Source organism: Agelaius tricolor, unplaced genomic scaffold (assembly GCF_023055355.1).
Source record: "Agelaius tricolor isolate 1412-34295 unplaced genomic scaffold, bAgeTri1.0.p SCAF_8, whole genome shotgun sequence".
NCBI lineage: Eukaryota > Metazoa > Chordata > Aves > Passeriformes > Icteridae > Agelaius > Agelaius tricolor.
This window is the reverse complement of record NW_027269268.1, coordinates 8,256,890-8,280,346: the sequence shown is the minus strand read 5'-3', so window position 1 is coordinate 8,280,346 and position 23,457 is coordinate 8,256,890. Positions and strand designations below refer to the sequence as shown.

The 23,457-nt window shown below is 48.4% G+C and overlaps 3 protein-coding genes and 1 long non-coding RNA gene across 14 annotated transcripts in view; 1 reads left to right on the top strand and 3 right to left on the bottom strand.

Annotated features, from left to right (window-relative positions):
- Positions 1–1,287: 1,287 nt before the first annotated feature.
- HNRNPDL (heterogeneous nuclear ribonucleoprotein D like) lies at positions 1,288–5,253 on the bottom strand. 3 transcript variants are annotated; one of them, XR_011679901.1, is made up of 9 exons: positions 5,073–5,253; positions 4,608–4,776; positions 4,358–4,519; positions 3,980–4,111; positions 3,750–3,864; positions 2,997–3,164; positions 2,736–2,832; positions 2,249–2,352; positions 1,288–1,557 (listed from the first exon to the last, which is right to left on the bottom strand). XR_011679901.1 is itself a non-coding variant. In XM_071431570.1 (8 exons), exons 1-7 carry the CDS (start codon positions 5,159–5,161, stop codon positions 2,762–2,764), a joined length of 906 nt encoding a protein of 301 aa, XP_071287671.1. In that variant the 5' UTR covers positions 5,162–5,253; the 3' UTR covers positions 1,288–1,557; positions 2,736–2,761. The 3 variants fall into 3 exon arrangements, 1 of the variants encoding a protein (XP_071287671.1); XR_011679902.1 differs by having other exon boundaries at positions 2,252–2,352; XM_071431570.1 differs by lacking the exon at positions 2,249–2,352.
- Positions 5,254–5,381: 128 nt separating this feature from the next.
- Positions 5,382–14,170, top strand: ENOPH1 (enolase-phosphatase 1). The gene is made up of 6 exons (XM_071431572.1): positions 5,382–5,707; positions 8,769–8,870; positions 9,734–9,936; positions 10,742–10,874; positions 11,138–11,261; positions 12,239–14,170. Exons 1-6 carry the CDS (start codon positions 5,624–5,626, stop codon positions 12,376–12,378), a joined length of 786 nt encoding a protein of 261 aa, XP_071287673.1. The 5' UTR covers positions 5,382–5,623; the 3' UTR covers positions 12,379–14,170.
- On the bottom strand, positions 7,143–8,810 carry LOC139592121 (uncharacterized). The gene is made up of 2 exons (XR_011679903.1): positions 8,731–8,810; positions 7,143–7,739 (listed from the first exon to the last, which is right to left on the bottom strand). It is a non-coding gene; the product is annotated as an uncharacterized lncRNA (long non-coding RNA).
- Positions 14,150–23,457, bottom strand: part of TMEM150C (transmembrane protein 150C) — a 26,608-nt gene continuing 17,300 nt past the window's right edge. For all 9 annotated transcript variants that reach the window (XM_071431577.1, XM_071431575.1, XM_071431574.1 and 6 more), the window contains 3 exons: positions 19,988–20,115; positions 17,131–17,308; positions 14,150–16,486 (listed from right to left, as the gene is read on the bottom strand). In XM_071431577.1, coding sequence (XP_071287678.1) covers positions 16,278–16,486; positions 17,131–17,308; positions 19,988–20,115 — 515 coding nt within the window. In that variant the 3' untranslated portion in view covers positions 14,150–16,277. The remainder of the gene's footprint in view (positions 16,487–17,130; positions 17,309–19,987; positions 20,116–23,457) is intronic.

Below are 23,457 nucleotides of genomic sequence, written 5' to 3'. Positions count from 1 at the left end.
TTCCAGTGGTCTGCCACCCTCCACAGAAGTCCTTCCTCGTGGTGAAGTGGAACTTGTGTTTTAGTTTGTGATCATTGCTTCTTGTCCTGTCACTGGGCAGCACTGAAAAGCGTCTGGCACCATCCTCTTGGCACCTGCCTTTGAGATATTGATGTGCATGGTGAGATTCCCTTCAGCCTTCTCCAGACCAAACAGGCCCAGCTCCCACGGTCTCTCCTCATGAGAGAAGCTCCAGCCCCCATCACCTTTGTGGCCCTTCACTGGACCCTCTGCAGGAGCCCCGGGCCTTTCTGGTGCTGAGGAGCACAGACCTACGCACAGTATTCCAGCTGCACTTTGCTAGCACTGAGTGGGAGGATCACAGATTCGAGTAAAACTTGCCTCTTTGCGGGGTTTTGTGTATTGAAAAACCACTGGAGCAATGAAGCCATGCTCTTGTGGCACAAGTCTCCCTCAGCCCCTCAGCTGCTGTGGAGAGCAGTGCTGGATCCAGCTGCACTCACAAATGCAGTGTATAAATTCACACACTGCTGTGGCTTCTTGCTGATTCTTCAATTTGTAGTCAGTGACATCAGTGAGTTCTAACACGCAAAGTTTATTTTGATGCTTGACTAGGTATTTGTGCTGAGAAACATCAAATCTTCTGGCAGACTGCTGCAATCCTTTTGCCTCAGACAAAACATGCTCCTTTACCCATCCCAACCACTCTAATCCAGAAATGTGCTGGTTTAATGTGGCGATCCTTCTCCAGCACTCAGGCTTGCTTTTAGTTGTTGCTTGCTAGTGTGCACTAGATGGGAAACTTGTTTTCTGAAGGTGAGAAGAGTCCAGTATAGCACCTAAACTTGTACAGAAAATAGTTGATCAAGAACTTGTAATCTCCTGCTTGGAATTGGAATAGAAGTGGTGTGGGAAAGTAAGCTACATTCTAAAATACTTGAGGTTTTAAGTGCTTGAGAAGCCTTGAAAAGCTCCAACTCCTAAAGCAGTGCAATCAGCATTGAAAAGGTGCTGCTACAGTTCTAGATTCCTCCTGAGATGTACAAAACTGGCAGCATTGTGCCAGAGACCACTCTCTCCTCGCTGCTGCAGAGGGCAGGGCATGACTCTGCCATCTTCCACAGTGAGGCTAATTCCAAGCACTCTGGTGCTCTCAGGACAGATCAGGAGGAAGAAGGGGGTGTATAGACCTGTTCTCACAGTAACCTTGATCTCCCTCGAGATCTGGCCTTCTAACCAAGTAAAACTATAGTTACACCACTTTAAGGTGACAGCAAGACTCCACACTCACTTAAGTAAGCATTTATTAGAGAATCTTTTAACATGAAATTATACAAATAAAGTTTGTATAAACACAAGTCCACATTGTGTCATAACATGAATGGCAAAAAGAAAATAAAAACCATAAAAGAAAACTAGTCGGCCGCTATGTACAGTTGGACACAGATGTGTCATTCACTAAAAGTCTTTTACAAAATAGTCTTTTCCTCTCACGAAGACCACCCTCCATTCACTCGCGATGCGTTGCAAGATGGCTTTTTGTTGCAGTATCTCTACCTAAAAAATCAAGACAAAATGCATGTCAGATCTGTGACAGTTACTACAGGATTGTTAAAAGGTCCATTTTCATGAACTGCTTTAAGTCTTCTATATATTCCTTTCTTCACTGTTAAAGATCATATGCATATTTATTAAGGTAACACAAGAGGTTTGTTTAGTTACCCATCAGTAATTTATTTTCCCAAATATTCAGCCCAGCTAGGAGGCTGCTCCAAAACAACAACCATCCAATTCAGACAAGTAAGCAGGCTCTGGATCACTTTCTTTTCCATTGGAAACACTGCCAAAAGGCTTTCTCATTATTTGCTTATACAACTAAACGACTTATGTGCAACACAAGTCAGGTCACTTTAGTTCAGACAGTCCATATGCATATGATCTTTAATGTTTATCCAGATTTAAAAGTTCGTTTTGGTTTGCAGATTTCACTATTAGCTATAAAAAGAAAAAAGCAAGCATTAAAATCTTAAAGAATGCACATTTAAAATGAGGTTCCACAATTGAAATACAACACTAAACAGAAGACCAAATGATTAAGCTGTAAAGGCATTTATGTACTTTAACTCCTGTAAAAAACCATTTAAGTTAAAGACACTTAATCTCCAAAAAAGATTAAAAAAAGAAGCCAAAGTCTGAAGTTTTCCACTTTAATCTTTACGCTGGTACATGAAGTTGGAAGAGACCATACCACAGGACAGCGTTTTCTGGTGTATGCCTTGCGCTCTGCCTGCAACGTGCGACCCCAGAGATAGACGTGGTCAGGGTGACACACGGCCTGCAATGAAGTTCCCGCTGGCGGGTACAAACAAGGTATAATGTCAGAGTCAGAAGACAACATTCTTGTTTTCCTTAAGTTGTACCCATTTCAGTACTTTACCTGTTAATACTTCTAATAAGTTTAATTATTCCTCTAGATCACCTGGTACACAACGCAAACCAGAAAAACTCTTATGTTTTTCTGAAGTACTAAAGAAGATAAAGTCACACTTTTACAAAGTTAAAGATCTATAGACACGTAGGCAAAGCTGGTTTTAAAAAAAAAGTATTTTTTAAGTTAACAAAAGCTTAATTAAAGGAAAAGTCATGCTAGGCAAAAGTTTTTACTCTTCGTTTGTCTATTGATCTTTAAATTAGATTAGGCACAGTCGGAGTGGAGCTTGTGCTCCTGTACACACCTGTTTGTCAGGTACTAGGTACTGCCTTAGTAGGGCTGGTAGTTGTTTTGGTGGTTGCCGCCGCCACGGGACGCCTTCCCATACGTGCTCTGTTGGCCTGCAGGTAGCGTGTGGGGAAAAACAGAACCCACAAGCGTTAGCACCAGCCTCAGAGGGAGACTTCACCCACAGCAGCACACCAAGGGATCTCCTCTTCAGAGCCACGGGCTGACTAAGGGCAGTGTTGCTCTTGTTATGGGGAATGAGGGCAAATCCACTTACCACTATAATCTGTATATCCCGGCCCATATCCGTAGTTGGGATAGTTGTACCCAGAGTAGTCGTAGCCTCCGTAGCCACTGTAGCTCTGATCACTGTAAGCGCTATTGTAATTCCCATAGCCTTGATCATAGTAGTTATTGAATCCTTGGTTCCAGTTTTGTCCCTGACCTGAAACCAAGCATAGCAACTCTTAAGTTTTAAAACTTATTCCACTCCTCTCCTGTGCCCCTTCATCCAACTTCTTGGATATGAGAATAATCAGTAATTGCCTGAGCACAAAGTGACACCACAGGGCAAGCCTTACTGTGTGGTGTGAGTTCTGTCTGCACAACCTTCAAGGACTGTGATGCATTAACCTGTAATGTACCAGCTGATCCCTTCTGATCCATTTGAAGGTGCAGCAAAGTGATCACCCCACTCCTTAGCAAACAGCTCCTGGTTTTGGGCCCATGGGCCAATTAAGTGTATCCCTTTCAAGTGAAAGTGTAACTGTGCTGGCTACATGGTCCTCTAAGAATGCACAGAAGCACCCTACCCCACCGTGACCCTTCACCACTTGAATGCAAGCACAGCAAGAGGAGATTCCCCAGCTTCAACAAGCAACCAAAACCACCAAAACACCACTTATTCACAGGCTACTTTACACATTTGATTTAAACATGAGATCTGCACACAGCCTGCCACCTGAAATATCTACAAACACCAAAGTGTTTGGTGAACACTTACATTAACAGAACCACGGAAAATACTCACCCCGTCCACGCCCCCTTCCACCTCCACGTCCACCAGAAGAATTGCTTTTCCCTCCTTTCTGCTGCTGCTGCTGCTGCCTGTACACCTCTTTGGGCTGTGCTACTTTGATTTCACACTGTAAGGAGAGAAATCCTTTAACTTACTAAGAATTCCAAGAGCATTCTGTGAGTTTCTTTCACAGAAGCCTACAGAGACAGATTCCACCTGCTAAGAACAAGAGTTTTTCCTACCTTGCCTGAACCAATCTGGTGGTATCTGCTCTCTAGTAACTTTTTTACTGGCTCTTCATCTGTGTATGTGATAAAACAGAAGCCCCTCCTTTCATTCGTCTTTGTGTCCATGGGAAGTTCAATGTTTTCAATCTGAAATCAAAATGAATACAAACAATGTGTGAAATCTGTAAGCAACCTTTTATGCCATCAGAACCAACTGGCAGCGCAGAATCTACACTGACTACTTTTAGCAGCTCTAAACCAGACCATTACAATTTTATGAAATCATTAAGACATAGTTTTGGCCAACTCCCTCCTCACAAACTCTTTTGCAAGAGAGAGGCAAGACTACACATTTGAGAATTAGAGGTGGTTTTATATGCTAATATACTATACCTCGCCAAAAGCACCGAAGTACTCCTTGATCTGTTCTTCAGATGTATCTGGACTCAGCCCACCAACAAACACTTTTTTGGGTGGCTCCTTCCCTTTCAGCGCTTTTGCCCTTTTAGGATCTATTAACTTGCCATCCAGTTTGTGTTCCTTCAGTTCCAACACCTAAAAAGCAGACAAAGGAACAAAGTCTCAGATCACCACAGCCACACAAGCTGGCTTCGTGCCATGGGTCAGCAGGAAAAGCACCCACCTTCTCCACGCTGGCAGCATCCTTGAAGAGCACGAACCCAAACCCCCTCGACCTTCCAGTGACCGGGTCTGTTTTGATCGTGCAATCCACAACCTCGCCAAAGCGCGAGAGGTACTCCGTCAGGTCCTTCTTGCTGGTGTCCCAGCTGAGGCCTCCGATGAACATTTTCCTGGAGGGGACAGGAAGCGCATACGGGTACGGGTGAGGGAGCGCCGGGAGAGCCCCCCCGCACCCCACAGGCCGCCGGTGACGTCAGGGCCCCGGTCGGCCCCCCCGTCCGTGTCCCCGCCCCGCGGAAACTGGGTCACCGCCCGGGACACAAAGGCGGGCGCGGCCACGGAGCGGGAAGGGAAGGCCGCGCTCCCCCCGGCCCCCGAGCCGCCCCCCCGAGCCGCAGGGCGGGCGGCGGACATGGACGCGCGACTCCCCCACACCTCCCCCCCCCCACCACGTCCCCGGCCCTACCCGTCGTCCTGCTGGTTCTTGCTCGCGTTGATCTTGGAGCCCTCGGCGAACTCCTCCTGGCCGCCGCTCATCTCGGTCGCGTCCTCCATGGCGGGGCGAGGGCGGCGGGGGTGTGAGGGCGAGCGGCGGAGACAGCGGAGACCTGCGCCCAGCAGAAAATGGCGGCGGAAGAGATCCGGGCACCGCCTGCGCCTCTTTTATATAGCCGCGCCGGCAGCCAATCAGCGCCGCCCTCCCGCCCGGCGCCGCAGCGCCCCCGGCGGCTCGCGGCGGGGCTGCAGCAGCCGCCCTGCGGCCGCCATCGCGCGGGCTGGGCCAGGCCGGTGCCGCGGCTCCGGGCGGGCACGGGCACCGCCGCACCGGGGACCGCGGCGGGCGGGGGCCGGGGCTGAGCGGGCCGGCCGGCGGCGGGTTGTAACGCGTAACCCAGAAACCCCGTTCAGGCGGCGGCGCGGAGGGGCGGGGCGGGCCCTCCGTGGGCGGGCACAGCCGGCGCGGCGCTCCCCGCCGCCGCCGCGCGTCCCCGGTGCGCCCCACGTGCCGCCGCCGCCATGGGCGTGCTGCCGGTGCCGGCGGAGGTGCGCGCCATCCTGCTGGACATCGAGGGCACCACCACCCCCATCGCCTTCGTCCAGGTGAGACCCGGTGGCCGCCGGCCCCGCGGGGGGCTCCGGTAGCATCGCCGCCCTGTCATGACCCCCAACCCTGGCGTCGCGGGGGGCTCTCGGAGCGTCGCCCTTCGCACCGTGACCTCCCCCGCCCTGAGCTCGCCTCAAGGCAGGCCGGGCTACCGCCGGGAACGAAAGCCGTGACCCATTTTCCGCGTTTTTCTGAATAATGCTCGCGAGAAAATACGCCTTGTCTTGGCGACCGGCCGCCCTGCGGTGGGCTGGGGAGCAGGACACTGCCGCGGAGGGTCGGGCAGGGCAGGGGTTTGTTTCACTGATGGATATAGGGCAGCTGGGCTGCTCGGAGGTTCGGGCAGGGCAGGGGTTTGTTTCACTGGTGGATATAATAGGGCAGCTGGGGTGCTCACAGCCTCGGAGATTGGGGCAGGTCAGAGGTTTGTTTCACTGATGGATATAATAGGGCAGCTGAGGTGCTCGCAGCCTCATCCCGGAAAAGCCCTCGAGCGACGCTGTTCCTTTGATGGCTGGAGCTGCAGCACCGCACCCGGCTCTGCAGAGCGCCTCAAGTGCGGGCTCTCTGAAGTACGATGCTTCTTGGGCTTAATTTCGGTAATTAACAGTTTGCAGTAATCGATAATTCTCGGGGTTATCCGCTGCCTTTTCCCTTTGGGAGGCTGGTGCGGCCGAGTGCCCCCGGTGTGCCGGGGCAGCGTGTCCAGCCCTGCGGGAGAGCAGCGCCGGGGACACACCGAGCGCTCGCCGCCCGGACCGGAGCGGCAGCCAATGCACGAGTGGCTTCCCTTGCCTAGGAGAGAGCTTAAGGCTGCTGGAAATGCTGCTTTAAGTGCAGAACCGAGGGGACTGGGAAGTCTGTGGGTCACAGACGCCTGGAGAACCGCAAATTGTGATAGCCGGGGTCCCTCCTCTGCGGGCGGCTTTCGTTAACAGGAGGGAGAGGCTTGCGCGGATGGATCCCTTCTCCTGTCGTTCATTAACCCGGATTTCCCCGTGAGACATTACAGCTTTCGGTGGATCTTTGCAGCCAGTGGCTTACAAAGGTGCTTTGTGAACCCCATGGCAGGTGAAGGCTCCTGCCTGGCTTTCTAGAGGCTTCTGCTGACACAGTCTATCAGATGAACAGCATGACCTACATCCATGTTCTTCCAGTGCTCTTGAAGAAACTTCAGGCCTAGGTGGCATTACAGCTGCCTCCCTCCCCTCAATATCTTTCAGTTCAAACAGTTTGGACAGCTCAGGTTTCTTACTAAACATCTAACAGAGCAGCTAAGTTGTTTCTGTCCACCTCAAAGTCATTTTGCAGTTGTGCAAACAACATGCCATGCACCTGAGACTTTGGGTCACCCGAAGTCTTTCTGATGCAGGGAGGCCCAATGAGTTTTGATTCCCAGTAAAATTCAGTTTGATGGAAATCCTTGGAAAATGCTTGAAACAAGTTAGTTTATTTGATCTTTCAGTTAACCTCTATTTGCCTTTGAAAGGTCCACTGATGGTTCCGTCGATGCTTTGTTCTTCACTATTAAACGATTTTATTTAATCCTTTTTCTAAGGTTAGAACTACTGAATCTGCAAAGTAAGGAAATAGAATGAGTTAGTTGATGGGTGGATTAAGGAAAGATACCAGAAAAGAGAGTATTTGGAGTCTTTCTTCCACACAGACTCGTGGCCTATTAAACTTGGTACATCATTGACTGGGATCACTCTTGGCATCCATAAACCATCTGTCCCACTGAGCTGTCCACTACTCCAGCTGTCACATGGGTGTCCCCTCTTAGCTCACAGACTGATGCACTTGCCAAGACTTTTACCCTTTTAAAATCTCACAAATCACAGAATCCACTGATCTTTCAGAGTCAGTCAGGGAGTTTTTCTTAGCCAGCACAAGAGTATGGAACACTGCTTTTGAAAGACAATTGAGTCCTTTTGACATCTGAGTTGTAAAGGAGATTAAACCAAGCCAGCAGGTCAGCTGCATTTCCCAGTGGATTCTCTTTAATTTCCTCCATGATTTAAAAGATAGCTTGAAAGTAAAGGAAATGAGAGGTTAACTGGAGGCATTACAAGGCTTTTGATTTCCCTAGTCAAGTTTGTGGTAATTCTTAAAGCAATCTGCATTGTTTTTAAAATATATAACATGGAAAACACAGTATTAGAGCAATAGAAAATTCTGCAGTTCTGCATTCACATCACAATCTTGGGACTGCTACTTTCTTAATTCAGTAACAAGCTAAAGATGACATACGACAAGGAACAGGAAACTATGGACCATTTTTTGAGGAAGGCTGAGTTCAGGCTGAGCTTTTTTCCCAATTAAGAAAAGCTCAGTTCTCTACCCAAAGGAAGGACTTCCCTGCTCTTCTTTCCCTGCCCTGAAGCTTTTTCTGTACCTGGAGATGCACGGTGGCTGCTTGTGGCTTTTGACTCGTGAAACACCATTAATGAGAGCAATTTGTAATTATTTCTGGTTGCCCTTGGGATCTCTGTGAAGATTTGTCATTTTCCTGTGGCTCTTTTCCCAAACCCCATTTAATTTAATTTGCAAGACTGTCCTGTGGAGTTCAGTGTCACGGGACCAGGCTTTTCATTTTAAAAGGTCCTCTAGCTTTGGGGAGAGGCTGAGACCTGTTTTCAGAATGACCTTTGCTAGGACAAGTGCCTCATCAAGAATACAATAGCATAACTTGTCTGTTCAGAGTACATACATTGTCAGCCTTGTACTCCTCAGCTGGTGGGAATGTGGGGTCACATGTGCCATTTGAGACATATTTTTTGGCAAGCCCAGGAAAAGTTATCACCCACCTTTCCATCACAGGCTTTAAAAGTTTCAGCTATGTCAACATTTGTGTAAAAAAGTCCACCTGCACTGATCCTGGCCTGAGGCTGTGACGAGGCAGACACCCTTGGCTGGAAGTTTCACCAGCTGCAGCACTGTAGGGGAAGCTTAGATTTGGGAAAATAACTGTACAGGGCAGCATGTGTGAACGGTTCCTTTAAAAGCCAGTCAGCCTTACCTCTGCCAGCTTACAGGAGCAGCCTCTTTTTCTGCCAGGAGACCTTGTTCCCTTACATCAAAGACAACGTGAAGGAGTACCTGCGTGCTCACTGGGAAGAGGAGGAGTGCCAGCGGGATGTCGGACTGCTGAGGAAACAGGTTAAGTAACAGAGTCATTCCCTGTCTCTGCATTTGCATTGCATGCCTGAGGCTTCGGGTCACTCAGACTCTTGTGGTCACCCCACATTTGTCCCTGTCTCTTTGCCCCCACCCATGGAGGCCAGTTGCCTTGAAGGTTGGATTCTCCCCCATCCAAAGCCTGGGGTTGGGCTTGGCAGGCAGCAGCTTTCCGCAGGTCACCTTGGTCTTCACAGCCCCTGGGCAGCTGTTGAGCCAAGACTTCCCAGCTTTTTGCCTGCACTGTGCCCTTCTCTTGTTGAATCCAAACCTCTTTTGGGAAGCAGCACAGGGGGATGGCACTTGTTCCACACAGAGCAGTGTATGCTGCCTCTGTACAGGGACACAGTATCAATTTGAAACTTGTGGCTGAAGCCAACAGATGCATTTGCTTCTTTGCCTTAATTACAGTAATTAAATACTTAAGCAAGCATAGTTCTCATTAGAGTATTTATGGCTACAGTAATGCTAATTGTTTGGTTTGGAAAGTACAGTCCAAGCAAGTATTTCTAAACACAACTGGAGTCTCAATTTTCCATTGAGAAAAGCAGACAGTGTTGTAACCCCTCGTGTGAAGATCAGTTTGAGCAGTATCCTGTACAGCAGTGCATGGATGCTGATGTTAGATCTGTTAGATCACTTTTCCTACATTAGAGGTGTGGAAATTGCTCCACCTCTTCCCTCCCCTCTTTTTATCATGGATGATTGCACAGAACCACAGAATAATCTGAGTTGGAGGGGACCTACACGGATCAGCAAGCCCAACTCTTTAGTGAACAGCCTGTGCAGGGATCAGCCCCACAGCCTTGGCACTGTTAGCACCGTGCTCTAACACCACTGTGCAGGCTCAGGAGGACTCCAGCCTGGACGGGGCCGTGCCCATCCCTTTGGAGAGCGGCAGCGGGGAGGAGGAGCTGGAGCGCGTCATCCAGGCCGTGGTGGACAATGTGCACTGGCAGATGTCCCTGGACAGGAAAACCACGGCACTGAAGCAGCTGCAGGGCCACATGTGGAGGGCAGCCTATGCCACCGGGCACGTCAAAGGAGAGTGAGTAATTGTGTGAGTAGTTGTGTGCCCCCTCCTGGGCGGCAGCTGTGGGGGGCTCAGCAGATAAGTCAATATTTGAGAGATTTCTTGGTAAACCAAGAGTTACAAGTATGAGCTTCTTACAGTTCTCCATCTTGCATTTTTATCCCCAGATTGCACTCATATTTTGGAACAAGTATAAACAAGCCAGAGTTGCAGGGTCAGACCCTTTCAGTTGTTTCCTCCTGCTTTGTCTTTTACCTGTGTGTTTCCTGCCTTTGCACTTCTGTTTGTCTTCAGGTTCCTCTTTGTTTCAGCCACAACACAGGAGTGCATAAGTAGGGACAATTGAAATTAAGCCTGATCTTATTTAAGAGATGCTTGGTTAAACTGTGCATTTCAGATCTCTAAGTAAGTAAAACAAGCCCATAAATTCGCCAAGTATTTTGCCAAATGAGGAACAAGGAAGAAAATGACCTGACAGAAAAATGTAAACATCCAAAAACAAATCAAGAGAGACTCATATCCTGTTGGTTTTGTTTTTAAAAACAAGGCTAAATTGTCTTACAGTGACCCAAAAACTGTGGGGAAAACTGCCTTCTTGGCTGCATTCAAGGAGTGAGATCTCTAAAATATCTCTTCCATCATCAGGTGATGCAGAGCTAGACAGAGACCTTCTGGTTCCAGGAGCCCTGGGCAGATTGAAAATGAAGTCCCCTTGCAAACTAATGGGACAAAACAAATTGTCACAGTGCCTGGCAAATGATGTCCCCCCAAGTGCCTCTGGGTTTGCCTTTACCTTACCTGCTGCCCTGTTTTGCTCCAGAATCTTTGAGGACGTTGTTCCAGCCATTCGGAAGTGGCGGGAAGCAGGGATGAAGGTCTATATCTACTCTTCAGGCAGCGTGGAAGCCCAGAAGCTTCTGTTTGGATACTCTACAGAAGGTGATATCCTAGAGGTAGATAACCTTACCACCTTCCTTACAGCTTCTCCTCCTGCAGATCACTCCCTTGCCACAACCACTCTTGCTGTAACATTTGTGAAGGAATTCTGTGACAGGAAGGTGGGGCAGTGGGTTTGATCCATGGGAATTCAGCTCAAGGAGTTGACTGTGAGAGCATGGCTGCACCAACCCCTCGTTACTGTGGCGGAGGGAGGGAGATTTATCCCTGCTCTTCAGGTGGCACTCAGCAATGGCCTGTGCTTCTCTCTCTCTTTCAGCTCTTTGATGGCCACTTTGATACCAAAATAGGCCCCAAGGTAGAAAGTGAGAGCTACAGGAGGATTGCTGCCAGTATTGGGTGCGCCACCAACAACATCCTCTTCCTGACAGATGTCCCTCGAGGTATGTGACACCTGCCAGTCCTGCTACCCCTCACCTGTGCAGGGGAGGCAGGTGCTCTTCAGAGGTGTGCTGCTGCCTTCTCACAAGCACCCCAGAAATGCTTCAGCACCTTCCCTCTAGCTGCTGCCATCCTCCTCCTTCACACACCCAGGCTTGCACACAGCAGTGGGATGTCCATGTGCAGTGCTGCAATGAGGGAAAATAGGTCAAGTAGAAAAAGCTGCCTTTGCACCAGCCAGGCAGGAGAGAGTGCTGAGGCACGGCCCATTTACAAACAGGGTCAGTGGTTTGGCCGGTGCTCAGGGAAATGATGGTGTTTGCTGTGTTGCTACGTGGCTGATTCTTTGTGCCACTTTATGGTCAGGTTGTGTTCAGCAGCAGGAAAACATTGCTTCAGGTTGCCAAGACTTGACCCATGGAAAGCCAGGCTTGAGAAGCTAATTTAATTTCCTGCTTTAGCTGGAAACATCTTTCTGGCAGAAATAGCACTGGGTCTCAGTCTGAGCCAGCTCAGCCCCCAGAGTTAGTCCTTACCTCCTCTGTCTTGGCAGCAGAGCTGGTGGGAGCTCCTTTTCCCTGGATCATCTTCCAGTGGCCTTTTGTGCTCAGGGAGCAAAAAGAAGCTTGTGAGAAGTGACTGGGGGAGGGGGCTGTTTGACTCACACAGGCCACAGGCTGACCACAGCCTCATGACAGGAATCGAGCTGATGGTGTGTGGTGCCTGGAAGGAGCCTTGGACAGCCATCAGCTGGCAGAGGGGAGGGGATGAGGCAGCCAGCTCCTGTCCATTCCTGCAGCTACAGCCAGCCACAGCAGGTCTGCCAGGAGCTGGTTCCTCTCTAGAGCCCTGCCATGTGCAAACACCGATTTCTCGGTCTCAGCCTTTAAAAGCACTCGAGTTTTTGGAGCACCCTCAAGCCTCAGGGACCCTGCTGTGAAGAGGTCAGTAAGAGCTGTCCCCTCTCTGTTTGTTTCAGAAGCCAATGCAGCCGAGGAGGCGGACACTCACGTGGCTGTGGTGATCAGACCGGGCAACGCAGGACTGACGGACGATGAGAAATCCTATTACAGCCTCATCTCGTCTTTCACCGAACTGTTCTTGCCTTCCTCCACTTAGGGAAAGCGGTGCACGCACAAAAGACTGTGCTTCACCTAATTGTCCTTGTGAAATGTTAGGTCATTTTGTCCATAATCAGAATTTCAAACCAAATCCACATTTTATGTCTTGGGCCTCGTGCGGGCAGGTATGGATGGAGAGTATGGTGTGGGGTCCCTCGTGCAGTAGGACAGGCCTGCTGCCAGCTGGAGCTGGGAACAGGGCAGGGAGCAGCACCCATGAGCCCTGCTGTTCCTCCCCTTTCCTGGCTAGCAGTTAGCTAAGGGGATGCTTCCTCCAGACTCATCCCCTGAAAGCTGGTGCTGAGATGCCCCACCGTGAGCTCTGTCACTGTTAGAAGCAGTCTGCAAACAAGGTTCCTGTCCCCTTGTCCCAGAGGGAGCACTGGGGACCATGGGGGGATATGTGAGCTTCTCCCTGCAGATAGGATTTCTGCTAAGTCAAAAACATTCACAGGTAGGATTCCCAAAGGGAAATGCCGTCTGTGGGCTATAGTACAGTAGGACTGGGCTGCCACAGAAGCCAGCCCTTGCTGCAGGCAGGCTCTTTAGACAAGGAATAATGTGTATCTTGGCTGTGTCTGCAGCAGCTCTAGGTACAAAACAGCACAACTTGCATATGGAAGCTGCTTAGAGCTCCACAGCCAGCCTACCCAAAATAAAGTCGAGTATATATAAATACAGCTTTAAAATTAAAGTCTGGACACACTTCACTGCTGCCTCATGGTGCTGTGCTATGGGATACCACTGTCTGAAGCCCAAAGTCAGCTTGACAGCATTTCTCAAGTATCTCAGCACTGACCCACAGAGCTCCTCCTCCAGCCAAGATCACCCAGTCACACGTTCATAGCACTGGTCAGCTGTGAGCAGACTTTGACAAGCTGCTCCTGAGGGCAGACATCCTGCTGCATTTGATGAGAATTAATCCTCTGACCTTTTCACCTTACCTAAATTGTGCCAATGTAGATCAGATGGTCATGGAGCTTTTCCTAATGTAGTAAATAAAAACACACCTTTGCTTTCATTGTGTTCGCTCCATCACAGCATTTAGCCCAGTGTCTTAGCACCAGTGATCCCAGCACAGTGATCCCAGCACCTAAAAGGCAAATGTTATTATTTTATTTCGAAACCTGTGAACACTGTGTTCCTGCTGTCACTTTCCCCAGTCCTTTAAGGCAGCAGCCTTGTCCTGCCAAGGAAGCTGTACTACCTCCCTGACCATTTTAGGATTTCAGTTGTGGCTCAGTGCAGGAGTGAGAGCCACAGGTAGGTTATACCTGGTAGTACTGGAATCAGAGGCAGTCTGAAATCCTGTTTCCCCATTCCCTGCTGCTGGCACTTCATGCACGGGTGTCTTGCCCTCACAGCCAGCCAGAATAGAGGATGTGCTTGCTGCCTTCCTGAGCTCTGATTTATACCTACAGCTGTCCCTCTTGAGGGAGGCTGATAGGTAAAGAACAATGAAGAGACAAGCACTTGGGGGGGAAACCAAATTGTGCCAGCATGGCCCTTCTAAAAATTTAATAGTAGCAGGTCAGGCTGTGGGGCAGCTAGTCCAGATGCCTTTCTGGGCTGTGCAGTGGGTGTGATGCTGCTCCTAGAAAGAGCCTGCTAATTAGTGCTGTTACAGTAAGTGTATCTGCATGGCTGAATGGTCCCTGGCTTCCTTAAGTGATAATGTTAATCATTACACTGTAAATAAATACTCACCTTTTGTTTTGCCTTTGCCATCAGAAAGCTATGCTTGGGGTAGGGACAAAAATAAAGCTCACTTTCTCCATAAAAGCACTTTATTTAGTGGTCATGTTTTAGTGTACATTGGTTGTCATTTAGTTTTACTGAAATGTGCTGTTAGAAATACTCTAAGAAATGTACAGAATTATCACTAAAAACCTGAAATTCAGTTTGGATTGCATATAGGAAAAGGAGCAAAAGAAAAAAAATAACCACATCATCTTTTTTTTCCCCTTTGATAAAATTACAAAAGTTAAAATAATAAACTGAAAGTATTAATTAATTAATTAATTAAGGGAAAAAAGACACAGTGAACTATTTACAGTAAAACACCCTTACAACAAATTGCTATTTTGTGCTCCATATGGATTGAGTGTGTGCCAGTGCAAGAGGATCCCACCTGCATGTTCTCCAGACTGTCCCCTCCTGTCCTTGCCCGGGAGGAGCTCCCTGGATGAGCCCCTAGGGAGCTGGCACCTCACACTGCTGTGTCCTTGGCCACTCTCAGCACATCCTTCTGGGAAAGCTTTCCACTCATGACTGCCACAAGGAGGAAGCCTTCAGCATTCCACAACAACCCTCTGTTGGCCAGAAATCCTCTGGATTTGTAACAGCTGCCTGAGAACAAGTTTTGGTGCACAGAAAATAAAGGGCTGGCTGAAAGCTTTCTACTTAAAACACAGTTTGTCTCAACTGTTTCTCCTCTCAGGAGAGGCCTGTGACCTTTGCAGAAGACTGGATGCCCTTCTGCCTTTTCCCTCTCTGTCAGAAATGCCACAGAGCAGTACGAGTTCCCCTTCCAGTGCCTTTTCCTACCATTTTAATTTCTGCTTGTTTTCCTGCAGCTCAGACAAGATGTAAACCTAAGCTGAGCCTGATTTGTGGGGGAAAATAGGAGCCATGGGGAGAAGCAACTCAATCACTCCTCTACCCAGGCAATACAGCAGCCTTCCCAAAATCAGGTTTTGAGCTCCTTCTTATCTGAAAACAGACCTATTTGAAAACCTCTCTTTAGGGAGGGAGAAGCCCTTCTGGTTTTGCTGGTCCCTTCTCACACCTCCAGCCCTCAGGCAGATCAGCCAGCCTCCATGCCAGAACTCCCTCCTGGAACCCTGGAAGCCCATTTAAACCTGCAGCAGGCTCCATTCAGGACAGCTGGCCACACTGAGGGGCCCAGAGCCCAAACCAGCATGTCTGAAGTTTGGCTTGCACAAGGAGCAAAACCAAACCCTGTGCCCAGAAGCACTGGTACTGTTCTTGTGGCAGATGAGCCTGGTGTCTCTAACACAATGTTTTTCCCCTCAGTGAACATTAAAAAAAAATGTTAAAAGCTTTTGAAATACTATACACAATGTGTGGTGGAAGCACTGCACATGGAAGAAGCAGCCTCTTCTGGGTTGTCTTCAGAGCACACAGACGTTCTCATCTCGGTTCAGCACCTCACTCCCAGCAGTGCCCACCAGGAAGCCAAGCACAGCATCCCAGTGGCATCCCAGTGGCACCCCTCTGGCCTGGGGATGATCTGCCTGGCCACAAGGCAGCACCAGCCAAGTCCCACTTCCTGATCACAGCACCGTTCCTTCCAAACCCACATTTACCGTCAGCCGCTTTCCAGGCTGGGAGAAACACCTGCCTGCTTGCCATGAAAGCCAGTCCACTGGGGTCTTCTGTGTCTGATTCCGGGTTCTGAAGAAACAGCTGCTCCTGCTGCCCCTACCGAGCTCCCCCGGCTGGCAGCAAAGAAAACAACCCGGGAAGCACATGGAAGATGCAGTCTGGTGACTCGGGAACAGGTGGCTCCTGAAGACTCTTGCTGTTAGAAGTCTGCTTCCTTCAGCTCCTTCTCTGCAGGGTGGGCTGAGCAGGACCAGCCTCAGAGGGGCTGCTGAATGTTTTGAGCAACAGGAGGGTGACAGAGCCACTCAGAGTCACTGGTGGCACAAACTAAGCGGCTTGTGCACCCTCATGCTGCCATTGAGAGGGATCCACTCCTCTTCCAGCAGACACCTCTGTTTGTTTGGCTCTTAGTGAGACAGCCACCCTCAGAGCCCTTTGGCAATGCCATCATGATTGCACATGGAAAGAAACTCATAAAAAAAGTGTAAATGAGGTCATGTTTCACCCATGAGACCACACCTGCCCCCCTCCCCCCTGCCAGAGGACAGGCTACACCTGATCTGTCTGGTACTCGGAGGCTTCTGACAAGCTTTCGGAAAAGCTCAGGAAGTTTTCCTGGTACTCAGAACAAATTATCTCAAATCTGTAATGCCTGAACTCCACTGCAAAGGTGCCAAAGTAGCACAGGAAGCACATCACTAGGCCCCACTGGATCCTGGAAGCATGCATGTGAATGCCCTGGGCCATAAGGATGAAATCTGAAAGAGGGAAGTCAAGGAGAACAAGTGGGAGCAGAGACACCAACCAGTTTGAAAGCCAACAGGGAAAAAAATCGGAACAAAGTCACCTGGATAAGTCAACCCATCCAAACATCATGAGGGAGTGTGAATGTGATGCTAGAGATGAAAGGGATGTCAGGTGTCCAATGATGCCCATGGAGCACAGCAGCTCTCCTATACAGACCAGGGCTTCCTGATCCCAGATCAGGGTGCTGAACATTTACAGAGGGGAAGACTCGGGTGCAGAGAAGTCAGTGACTTCCTTGAGCATCCAGCTAGCCAGGGACAGAGCCAGCAAGTGGGGACCTGGCTGGGGGCCCCTACCTGCCAGGAGCTTCCCAGTGGGAACTGGATCAGATCAGTGCACCCACCACAGGCAATGGGAACACCTTTCAACCCACACTTTGAAATACTTCCTTCTATTTAGATCACCTGCAAAACTGTCCCTTTCTGTGAAATCTGGAAGCATCACTCTACACAGTGTGGCACTGAAATAGGATTGTGCCATGACGACAGACTGATCAGCATTCCAAAATGCTTTGAGATCCTAGGACAGGTGTGAGAAGAGCTGCTGCAGAACAGACACAATACCTGGCTTCCTGGGGAGCAAGACAAAAGGATACAGAGCACCACGCAGAGGGTGATGCTGGCTGACAGAGCCACTCGTGGAATCCCAGCTTTCCGCCCCTCATTCTTCAGGTTGATCTTGAGGGTGAGGGCAGACTGGATCCAGCATGCCAGTGTCCCAAAGCCAAAGGTCAGTGATGTGCCCACGTTGTGGATCTCCTCATCATTGGAGAGCTGGCAACAAATAAAGCAGTGATTGCCTGGACACAACAGGAACTATCTGAGAGCTAACTGGATTGAGGTGATATATCATTTCCTCTGGCAGAGAGGTAAGGTGCAACATAACCAAGGTGAGTTGACAGCTGTCACAGTCAAGCAGGTCTTTTTCCCAAAGCCCAAGAGCACCCTGAAAAATGCAGTTGCTTGGGGACTGTCTCCACAGCTCCCTGACAAGACTCACAAATGCAGAGCTCAGAAATAAATTCTTCCTTGGCTCGAAGTGATGGCTAGGGCAGGCAAGGACAATCCACTGTGGGTCTTGTACAGCTCCCTGCAATGGATGCAAATTGTGCACCTTCATTGCCAGCCCTGGCCCTCTCCTGAGCTAGCACAAGCCAAAACACAAATACATGCTCCTGGTTTGGCAAGTTCCTCCAATTTCCTCTTCTGCCCATCCTGGTTTGGCAAGTTACACCAAATCCTTGGCCACTGGGGTCTGAGGCAACATGAACCCAACCTCTCTGGAGTGCCAGTGCTTCCCTGTTCCTTGGGCTGCCCTGTCCCACAAGGAACTGACTGTGCAACACTACAAGGCAAAATGACAGCCAGGTACAACTAGCAAGAATCTGCAAAAAGACTCCTTGAGGCTAAAAATCCATTTAAAAAGTCCAGCATGGACTTAAGCCAAACAATTTCCATCTTCCCTCTGCCTCTGAGGCTTTTTTAGAGAAGAAACCACCAGTCTGTAAGTTCTCCCTGCAGCCTTAATTCCTGTTTGATGATTTAACAAATACCCATCAAACAAGACACAATCTACAGGACAACAATCCAGCTGCTGTGCCTCCACTGATATCTCCCCTCCTCTCTACCCTGAATTTCTTTCAAGAGTAGGTCCAAATAATCATTCAGGCAAAAATGGGATTGAGCTGCCTTTCCCAAGATAGTCAGCACTGCAAGGGACTCACGGCTATAATGTCCCTCTAAAACACCCAATGTATAATTTTCCAGAAATATGATTTAATGCCACATTCAGCTCAGCAGTCAGGCAGGGAGAGGCATAGATTAAGGTCTCATTACAGCATGTTTTCATGTTTGGCAAAAGATCAAGGTAACTAACATGGAATGGATAGTTAGAATCAGATATCAGAATAATCAAAATTTGTAGCCAGGCAAGATTCAAAGCATCTACTGTTAAATTACAATTATTTGCTCTAAAGACTGAAAAATGGAAGGCAAGGTCAAAACCATTTCCTAGTGCCTGTCCTGTACTAGAAATACTCTTCTCAGAGGTAGGCAAAGCTGTTACAAAGGCTTCATAATTCCTAGCTGGAAAGCTCTTGTGAAAAAAACAACACCCTGGGTTTTGGGCTTGTGCTGTGGAGTTAGGAAGACCAAGTCCATAAAAGTCAAATTATCTCATACCTCTTTCAAAAATAAAAAAACAAGAAGTCAACTGTAAAGGACACCAAGTTCCTTCAATAACTGCACAATCCAAAGAGATCCTCCTCACCCTTCCCAAGACAAGTACCATTTCTGTATTAGGAAGCAGCCAGCCTGCACTGGCCTTTCTCAGCTCCTGCCATTACTGTGGGTCATTACATGCACCCCAGTGAGGGACAGAACCTCAGAGTCAAACCCAAGCCCCACTGACTCTAACACCTCGATTTTCACTGCAGCCCTGACAGACATAATGGTGATCTCAGGGGACACCCATCCCTACAGATGTGCCAGATGTTGGTTCCTACAGCGTTGCAGGACAGAGGGGGAATGGGAGGGCCCTCACCCAGACACCCACCACATCCAGAGAAGTCCTGGCACTCCTCTGCTGTGTCCCTCTCCTGGCAGGTCTGAGGATCAGCAGGAGGTGGATTTAAAGCAACATATGTTTTAAAAGAAGGACACTGAGCTGTCTGCTAAATTTGTACGGGCATTTGTGCATCTGCTTGCACATATGTGGCTGCAAACTTCCCGCTCAACCCTTTCACCCAGGGCCATCTGTGCCGACTCCCAGCGCTCAAGAGATTCAGGAGGCTCCTGCTGAGGCTCTCAGCAGGTCAGGTCTAAGCATGCAGGTGCAAACCCTGCTGGAGACATGTGAAAAGTGATTGTGGCCCTTCATCTCAGCTCACAAGTGGCAGATAGAGGTGGCAGAGCAGGTAAAGGGAGGGCTGGTATTGTATTAGCTGGGGACTGCTCCGACGAAAGCAGGAATGATGCATCTGACTCCATGTTCTCAGAAGGCTAATGTATTACTTTATAATACTATATTATATTAAAGAATGCTATACTAAACTATACTAAAGAATACAGAAGAGATACTTACTGAATGCTAAAAGGATAATAATGAAAACTCATGACTCTTCCTAGAGTCCCAACACAGCTTGGCCCCAGCTGGCCAAAGAGTCAAAACAAATCACCTGTGGATAAACATCTCCAAACACATTCCACACATGAGCACAACACAGGAGAAGCAAATGAGATAAGAATTGTTTTCCTTTTCTCTGAGCCCTCTCAGCTTCCCAGGAGAAAAATCCTGGGCAAAGGGATTTTTTTCAGAGAATGTGAATGGCACAGACTGGAGCACCTGCTTTCCCTAGGCTGACATCACAGCTGGCTCAAAGACCCAAGCGGAGCCGCTAGGAAAGCAGGGCAGTCACATCGCAGACAGAGCAGTCCAAGCCTGCAGAGCAGTACCTGAAAGTTGCCGAGCAGGGTCATCCCAAAAGAGGCCAAGCACAGAGCCACCAAGCCACTGATGTTCAGCCACGGGGTGAGCACCTTGGGCTTCAGCTGAATGAAGCGCAGGACAGCCACAACAAGCGCTGGGAAGGAAACACAAGGCATGGGACATCAGTAGGGAGAACCTGCTGCAGCAAACACCTGCCTGGGGCCTCACAGCCCCCTCCTCCTCCTCTTTCTACCTGCAGGCTTGCAAGCTTTGTGCTTCTGCACGGCCCTCTCTACCTAATCAGGGACAAGATTGGGCACAGGAAGCATTTCTCTTGTAATCCAGCTACAGCAAGCTCCAGGCTTCCTCTTCTCATTATGCTTTGTCTGCAAATTTTCTGGGGGGAAAGAACACCTTCCTGCTTGCCTGTGAAGCTCCCAGCACATAGTCCAACACATGCACACCATGCATTCACTTAGTGGCACCTGGACTTGCATTGCTTCACTCCACTCACGAGCGCTGAGCTCTGCTGGAGGACAGATGTCAAAACCCACTTGTATTCAATACATGTGAATGGCACATACATATTTCTATATGGGCTTGCCATAATGTCCACTGCCTTTTCTCCTCTTCTGGAACAAGTTCTGTTGCCACAAACATGAGCCAAAATGTTGCACTGATTTTCCATGAGGAATGGAATAGCATTTATTCCAATTCCCCCATGCACTGTGGTATATGATACATGATAGATATGATATAACATGCATCATATGATATGGCATAACCCCAGAAGACACTCAAATTGTGTATTTTTGCCCTCCCTAGTGAATGGTGCATGGAACAACACAGAAAGCCAGGCAATCAGTTGGCTCTCAGATGTGATTCAAGCCAGACCACTAAAAACCAATTTAGTTGAACAGGGAAATTTGCTTGCTGGCAAACACCTTCTTATGCTCATGCTCAAATCAATAGCAAGTAGCTCATATTGTTGTAAATAGTTCACCTTAGCAAATTAGATCTGCACTTTCCACAAAAGTGCTGGTACAATATTGAAAATATATTATCCCTGGTATAATACTGAAAACATGGTTTAGGAAAATAAGGGCACTATCAGTGAAAATTACCCAAACTGCAAAAGACAGTTGAATTTACTCTCTCACAATTACTCTAGTGAATCAATCCACTCCAAATCCTTAAAAATGAGAACTTTGTTCCACCCCAAAAAGAGGATTTTTATTTTCCACCCCTAGGCAATTGTTACAGACAGCCACCTGTCTACTCAAGCTCATGTACAGGAACTTTTTAATTTCTGTATCTACAATACAGACTCCTGAAATTATGTGATCTTTTTCTAAAACCTGATGGGAATGACAAAAGCATTCCCAGCAAAACAAAGGTATTTTCAATTTCAGTAATTCCCACATGGAAAGGGAAAACTACATGGTTCTGTAGTTTTCCTCTCCTTTATCTTGACATAACTAAGGTGGTCAGAGATACAAGCTAAAAGCAGCTCTCAGAAGTACACAAATACAGCAGAGGAAAGACTGACTTTACCCACAAAGCAGAGATTAGAACAGAACAGACTATTTCTGTTGGAAGGAGCCTACAACAACCATCAAATTCAGCTACCTGACCAATTCAGAGCTGACCAAAAGTTAAAGCATGCTATTGAGGGCATTGTCTAGATGCTTCTTGAACAGTGACAGGCTTGGGGCATCAACCACCTCACTAGGGATCCTATTCCAGTGTTTGACAGCTCTCTCAGTAAATAAATGCTTCCTAATGTTCAGTCTAAACTTCTCCTGGAGTAGTTTTGAACCATTCCCATGTCCTATCACTGGACCTGAGGAGGAAGAGATCCACACTTCCCTTTCTGCATTCTCTTCCCATTTATACTTGAGCTCAGTGTTACTCTGTCCCAGGTGCAGGATACAGCATTTAGACTTGTTTAATTTAATCCCATTAATCACTCCCCAATGTTCCAGATATCTAGATCCCTCTGGAAGGCACTTGGTTTCTCAGGAGAGTCAACAGCACCTCTCAGTTTGGGATCACCAGCAAACTTGCTCATGGTGCCCTCACATCATTAATTCAGATTGTTGATAAAAATATTGGACAGAACAGGCCCTAGAACTGAGCCCTGAGGGACAGCACTGGTGGCTGCATGGCAGCCAGATGGGGCTTCTCTACACCCTGTCAGCCCTGCCCTTCAGCCAGTTCTTCACCCAGTGCACTGTCAACCTGATCATCTCACAGGTGCACAACTTCTCCAGAAGGCTGCTGTGAGGCACAGTGTCAATAGTCTTATTAAAATCCAGAAAAGCTACATCCAACACCTTCCCTTCATCCACCAGGTGTGTGGCCTTATCATGGAATGATATTGAATTTCTTAAACAGGACTGTCCCTTTGTGAGCCCATGCTGACTGTGCCTGGTGATTGCATCATTCTTTAAATGTCTCCATATCATCTTGTCCACAATTTTTCCAGGAATTGAGGTCAGACCAATAGGTCTGTAGGAGGTCTCAAAGTGTTTCTTCATGCCCTTCTTGTAAGTTGGAATAACACTGGCTGGCTTCCAGTCAGCTGGGCACTCCCCAAAATCCCAAGACATTTGGGAGATGATAGAGAGGGATCCTGCCCTAACATCCACTACCTCCTTCAGTATTCTGGGATGAATCCCATCCAGGACCAAGGGACTTGTGGGCATTCAGCTGATACATCTGGTCCCTGACAATTCCAGTGCTCACAAATGGACAGTCACTGTCCCACACTTGTAGTCCTTCAACCCAGAGGACTGGAGAACCCAAGGTCTATCTGCATTTTATTAAGGACTGAGGCAGAAAAAGCATTGAATGCCTTCTCTTCTTCTTCATCCTTATTAGTCAGGTCACAGCCTTTAACAAGTATCTGTCCAACATTTTCTTTAGGCCTCCTTTTGCCACTGACATACTTACAAATACTCTTCTTGCTGTCTGAAACAACTCTGGCCAGTTTTAAATCAATTTGAGCTTTGGCCTTTCCTGTCTTCTCCCTGCATATACAAACCACAGTTCTGCAATCTTCCTGCAAAGCATAGCCATTATGTGGTCTCTGGAAGAGAGGTTTTCTCCTCTTAAGCCAAGCTGGTCTTCTGCCCCACTCTTTGAGCACAATCCCACACAGCTGGGTTGCCTGCTCCTGTCCTTCTAAAAGGTGGTTCTTAAAGACTGACCAGCACTCATGGACACCTAAGCCCTCCTGAGATACAAAAGCAGATTCCTGAGATATTCTGCTAAGTACCTCCCTAAAGCTTGCTTTCTTGAAATTTAGAGGATCAATTCTGCTTTGATTTCCTAAATTCTTTTTTTCTCCTTACAGCAGAAGTTCTAAACTCAACCATTTCATGATCACCAAGGCCGAGACAGTCACCTACCATCACGCCTCCCACGACACAGATTTGCAGTCTGGAGGTTGCATTTCCCCTGTCACATTTCTTTCTTTGCAATGGGAAGAAGC

Excerpts from the sequence above, each read along its gene's own strand:
- ENOPH1 (XM_071431572.1), top strand. The coding sequence starts at position 5,624 with ATGGGCGTGCTGCCGGTGCCGGCGGAGGTGCGCGCCATCCTGCTGGAC. Across the intron at positions 5,708-8,768 it reads CCCCCATCGCCTTCGTCCAG|GAGACCTTGTTCCCTTACAT; the intron begins GTGAGACCCGGT and ends TTTTTCTGCCAG. Across the intron at positions 11,262-12,238 it reads CCTGACAGATGTCCCTCGAG|AAGCCAATGCAGCCGAGGAG; the intron begins GTATGTGACACC and ends TGTTTGTTTCAG.
- HNRNPDL (XM_071431570.1), bottom strand. The coding sequence starts at position 5,161 with ATGGAGGACGCGACCGAGATGAGCGGCGGCCAGGAGGAGTTCGCCGAG. Across the intron at positions 4,520-4,607 it reads ATGCTGCCAGCGTGGAGAAG|GTGTTGGAACTGAAGGAACA; the intron begins GTGGGTGCTTTT and ends TCTGCTTTTTAG. Across the intron at positions 3,865-3,979 it reads ACCAGATTGGTTCAGGCAAG|TGTGAAATCAAAGTAGCACA; the intron begins GTAGGAAAAACT and ends CTCTCCTTACAG.